The 5,444-nt window shown below is 44.2% G+C and overlaps 1 protein-coding gene across 1 annotated transcript in view; it reads right to left on the reverse strand.

The window, feature by feature from the left end:
* Positions 1-5,444, reverse strand: part of LOC129681913 (interferon-induced protein with tetratricopeptide repeats 1-like) — a 10,937-nt gene continuing 5,493 nt past the window's right edge. The window contains exon 2 of the mRNA XM_055614147.1: positions 1-3,065. Coding sequence (XP_055470122.1) covers positions 1,679-3,065 — 1,387 coding nt within the window. The 3' untranslated portion in view covers positions 1-1,678. The remainder of the gene's footprint in view (positions 3,066-5,444) is intronic.

The following is a 5,444-nucleotide window of genomic DNA, read 5'->3' on the forward strand; positions in this document are numbered from 1 at the left end:
TTAATTATTATGGTAGGTTTAATTATGCTTTTATTACAAGAGAAAAGAGATTAAAGGATTTTTAAAAGTATATTCTTTTATGCTACTGTATGCCCAAAAGCCAGTCTGATAGAAACAGTTCTTTTCAGATGCCCCCAGGATGTATTAAGCTGGGAATAAAAGATAACATGCAAACACAGATGTATGTTATTTATAATGTCATCAACAAACTATATCAAATTTGTTATTGCAGTCACGTTCACTGAATATTTTTAGTGTACAAATTTTGAAAAAAAGTTATTTCTGTAATTTCCAGTCTTTACAACCTAAGGAGGGCTTTCATTTCATTTCTCTAACAAGCCAAACATCTTCTTGGTTCTTAATAACTGTCCAGTAATGTGTGACTTCTTTTTGTTGTTGTTGTTTTAATTAATTAATTTGTTTATTCACATGACATGACAATCATAGCCTCTTCCCTTCTCTCCTCTGGGTTCTACCCTCCCTCCCTTCCCCTTTCCACCTTCCCCTCCTATTCCTCAGACAGGAGGAATCCCTCCTACCAACCCACACCTCATCAAATTACATCAGGACTGAGTGCATCCTTTCCCCCTGTGTTCTATCGAGATAGCCCTGCCAAGGGAAAGTGATCCAAAAGCAGGCAATTGAGTCAATGTCAGAGACAGGCCCCTCTTCCCTTACTAGGCTATCCACATGAAGCCTGAGCTTCCCAACAGCTGTATTTGTGTAGGGCATCTGGGCCTAGCCCATGTATGGTCCCTGGTTGGCTGCTCTAGTCTCCACAAGCCTCTCTGGTCTCTCATTAGTTGGCTCTGTTGGTCTTCTCATGGAGTTTCGGCCATGTTCAGGTCCTTTTATCCTCCCACCCACTTTTTCACAGGATTCCCTAAATTTGCCCAGTGTTTGGCTCTGAGTCTCAAGCATTTGGTTCGATCTGGGTGGAGTCTTTCAGAGGACAGCTATGCTAGGCTCCTTGTCTTAGAGCATAGCAGACTATCATTAATAGTGCCAGTGGTTGGCTCTCTCCCATAGAATGGGTCTAAATTTGGACCAGGCATTGGTTGGACATTCCCTCAATCTCAGCTCTATCTTTATCCCATCACATCTTGTAGGCAGGGTAAATTTTGGGTCAAAGTTTCTGTGGCTAGGTTGTTATTCCCCTTCCTCCACTAGGAGTCCTGGCATGTTAGAAGGTATGTGTGTGACCTCTCTTGTTTTCAAATGTTTTCCTTTGCTCATCTGTTTTGCTCTGAGATTGTATGGGAGTAAGAGTTTCTGGTGACATAAAGAAGAAATCTTGGGCTGGAGAGATGGCCCAACCATTGAAGGCTAGGCTCACAATCAAAATATAAGAAGAAATCTTCTTTAGAGAATTCTTTGTCCAGGACACTGTCAGGCAGAAGGAGGAGGATGTTCCTTCAAAAGGCACAGGCATAGGGAAACAGGATCTGTTACCCTGCATCTCACAGGAATCAAGAATAGTAGGAGTCAGTTTTGGACAGTAAGTGAGCAGGTGGCATGGGGCCTGAAGTTCCTTCTAGGTGGGGTTGAGAATGAGGTGGCAAGAGAGAGTGCATTTAGCTACTTGGCATTGCAGCAAGCTATACAGTTCTGGAGAAAGACACCAGGAAGTAGCGCTGGAACACCTAGTTGTGTGTTGACTTCACAGAGGGGAGCTCACTCAAAATTCAGGTTTCATTTTATCAGTGAGCCTCAGGGCCTTCTCATAGAACAGCAGGGCATCCTCCATCTGTCCTTTCAGCTTGCAGACTAGCCCAAGGAGGCTGGTGCTCTCCACCAGTTGAACATTCTGCTGAACACGTCTTTCAGCCACTTTCTCCAAAGCCTTGAGTAGTTTCCTCCAGGCAAAGGATTTCTCTTCCACTTTTAGACCTTTTAAGTAGTGGGTGATTGCTTTGTCTTCTGACTTCTGATGAAATTGCTGGAAATAGCCATAGCGACAGTGAATATCCTGCTCTAAGTGAGCCGCAAGGTCCTTCATGTTCAGTGCCTTCTGGAAGTTTTTCTCTGCTTCTTCGTAGCGATGAATTTCTGCCTGTACTTCAGCCAAGCAGACATAAGCTATCTCAAATGTAGGCCTCAGTTTCAAAGTCTTTTCAAATGCGCAAATGGCCTGTTGTGCCAGGGCCTGCATGCTGTGCTTCCTGGTGGGCTGTCTGTTTCTAGATGTCTTCAGTTGCATCATTTGTTTCTTATAGCAGAGACCTATTTGGTAATGGGTGTAGGCAGAGGAAGGTGATGTCTCCAAGGCCCTATGTAGGAGTTGGAGGGCTTTGTCTATGCAGTTTTTCCTCCGGTAGTATTTGGCTGCATAGCGAAAGACATAGGTTTGGGAGGATGTGGTGCTGAGGGCTTCTTCAATATATGTTTCTGCTTCAGCTTGTTCTCCTACATCCTGAAGCTTCAGGGCAAGATAAACTTTAATGTATGAATTTTCTGGGTTTAGCCTGAGAGCCTTCCTTAGGGGTTCTAGAGAAATATTATCATCATCCAGGTCTTGGCGATAGGCTGCCAGTGCATAACCAGTATTATAGTCTGGGTTTTCTGGCTCCCCCTCCAGGGCCTTTGCAAAGCAGGCCATGGCTTGTTTATAATTCTTTCCTCCACACTTCAGCAAGGCCCAGCCTTCCTCACAGTCCATCTCAGCACACTCCATCCTATAGGGATAGGGACTTCCATATTCCTTGCAAGCATTCTCCACCTTGGCCAGGTAGGTCTGGGCTTCTGCCAAGCTGCCCATATGGTAATGCACCCAGGCACAGTTGCCCCAGGTCACCAGGCTTCTCTTGCCCAACCGCTCTGTCTGGATCAAGGCTTCAGCTTCTTTCAAGCTCTGCAGAGCTTCCTTGTTATGGCCTTTCAGGTGTCTCACGAAGGCCAGGAGGTTGTGCATCCCCATTGGGTTCTTGATGTCAAGGTACTGGACCTGCTCTGAGATTCTCACTTCCAGATCAGGTATGTCAGTATCTTCAAATAGCAGGTTCCATGTGAAGTGACATCTCAGCTGAAGCAGATTCTCCTTGACCTGATTGTCCCCAGCGTTCTCTCTGTGAGAAGGAAGCAGAATAGTTTCTTAGGTGAGAAATGACCAGAGATTGCAACCAAACGAAACACATGGTACAACATTCTCACTTACTTACTTAATGTCTCACATCTACTGTTCCTTTAGAATTCCTTGATTTTTTTTTTCACATCAAGACCTCAGCTCCATTTATGTGAAATGCCAGAGACTCCTTGTGCAAGCATGGATATATACTTGTGCTTACAATCTTAGATTTCATAACCTTGGATTGTAAGTTAACCATATCCATCAAGGCTGGACACGGCCACAGAGATACAGACACACAAACATACATGTCACACACCTACTCTGAGGTTTGTTGCTCTAAAAACTATTTCCTCCTTTCCTACTGTTGATGAGTTCACAAGTGCCTGCCCCCTTAGCTGACATAAATAGGACCTCTCTGTTGATTAATCCCTGAAAACTGAGGAGAAGTCATTGTTGTGCCTGCTCCCTTCCTCTCAGACACAAACATGGAGCTGGCACGACGTTCTCAAGAAGTAGGCTGACTCAGAACAAACGGACAAGCTCTCTTCCTTCTGACACTGGGTGCATGACTGTTCTCTGGTCCTTTCATCTTTGGGTGGTTCAGGCAGGGTGCCTCTAGAGAGTGATTGGACTTAGCTCTCCTCTCGATGGTTACAAGGAATATCTGCTTGTTAAAGATGCTTATACAGACTGAATGCATGTTCTTGTCCCCCTGCAGAACAGTTCCATCACTTTCCAGGTGCATATCACTGCGTGCCTCAGTATCACTATGTAACCATCTATGATATGGGAATAACATTAGTGTTTCCCATTCCTGGTGTTTGGGGAGATTGGTGAGGATATAAAAATATAATACATGATACATCATGCAAACCCCATAAGAGTTTCCTATTTTTCCCTTAGTGTTGAGAATAAGAGGTAGAATTTAGTCAATTCAGCTTTTGGATACGCACGTAAGAGCAGGGAGGTTTGAGTCTTGTCCATGGCTGGAAGGCAAAAAGGGCCTCCATTCTCTTGGTAGTTTTCTCTGCCAGAGGCCAGATATACCACATATCTTAAAACAGCTGTCTTTGGTTTTGCTCTGGTCAGATGCCAAGAATAGTAGCATAGAGGTGTGAGAACCTGTGAGGGCTTTCCCATTTAAGAGACTCTAGCTTGAAGCCCTTAGGGGTAGACCAATAGAAAATGACAGCCATTTAGTCACCTCGCGGATCAGCCAGGTTTGGCTGACTAGCTCAGCCTTCCCCCACGCTTCTCCCCAGTCAATATTATTAACTATATGCTCAGGGCCATTGGGAACCTCCACTTCCGGGACGCACTTCGACTTTACGAATCTTGTCTTCACTCAGGGAGGTCTTCTTTCTGAAAACCACCTGCTGTGGTCCATGTGACCTCAGTTCTGGATACTTCAAGAACAGTATGCAGCACCATTGACCCATGGGAAGTTTTGTGTGACTGACCAAAATTTTATGAAATCTTCAAGACACCCTAGTAACGAAAGTGATTTTGAACACATAGATTTGGACTCATTCTAAACCTATGATAATCAATGCATTATGATACTAGCATGAATAGTCCTGAAAGAGAAAAGGGACATATATACGATAGGGGATGGGGACACAAGAAGATGAGGAAGCAAAACAGTGGATGCATGTCTGAGCCCTTCTGCATGGGCTGCCATAGGCAAGTACTATGGACTACGTGGCTTACACAGAAAATTTTGTTTTTTCATTACATAGCAAGTTATGAATCTCAAATCAAACTGTCTGCATATATAGCACCTCACCTAGCAGGCCTTTCTTCCTGACCTGCAGAGGGCCACATTCCTGCTCCATCCTCATGCATTCTCTCCTGTAGGTGTCAGGATCTCTGAAGACTTCTGGATCTGTATCCTGTTCTGGTAGGAAAGCCTCCCATTCTTGTAGAAGGAGATCCTGTCCTCATGTCCTCAGCAAAGTGTAATCACTTTCCCCTGCCTTTATCCAGGTATATGAACTATTCTTGACAGTGGTTGGGAAGGGGCCACACTTTGGACATTAGTATAGCCAAGGGATCTTTGACTTACTGACAGCATTTCTATGTTGTAGGTCTGGAGAATGGGGGTATTTTAAGTCTCCTATAGTAATGAATTTTAAAATAGAGTAGGAAGGAAATGCTATGGTAGTTAGTTAGAGTTTAAGGTGGAAAACAAACCCACTACAAAACATGGCAAGCAAACTTTACATCTTGGCATCTGCCTAGGAGGCCAGGGTTGGAAATAACTTTCTTTTATAGGGACTTCTTCTAAGACTTGTTCTCTCTATAGTCCTCCTTTTCATGTGGCATTTAAAGTGTGTGTGTGTGTGTGTGTGTGTGTGTGTGTGTGTGTGTGTGTGTG

This window comes from Psammomys obesus, unplaced genomic scaffold, assembly GCF_907164565.1.
Source record: "Psammomys obesus unplaced genomic scaffold, mPsaObe1.curated_primary_1811, whole genome shotgun sequence".
NCBI lineage: Eukaryota > Metazoa > Chordata > Mammalia > Rodentia > Muridae > Psammomys > Psammomys obesus.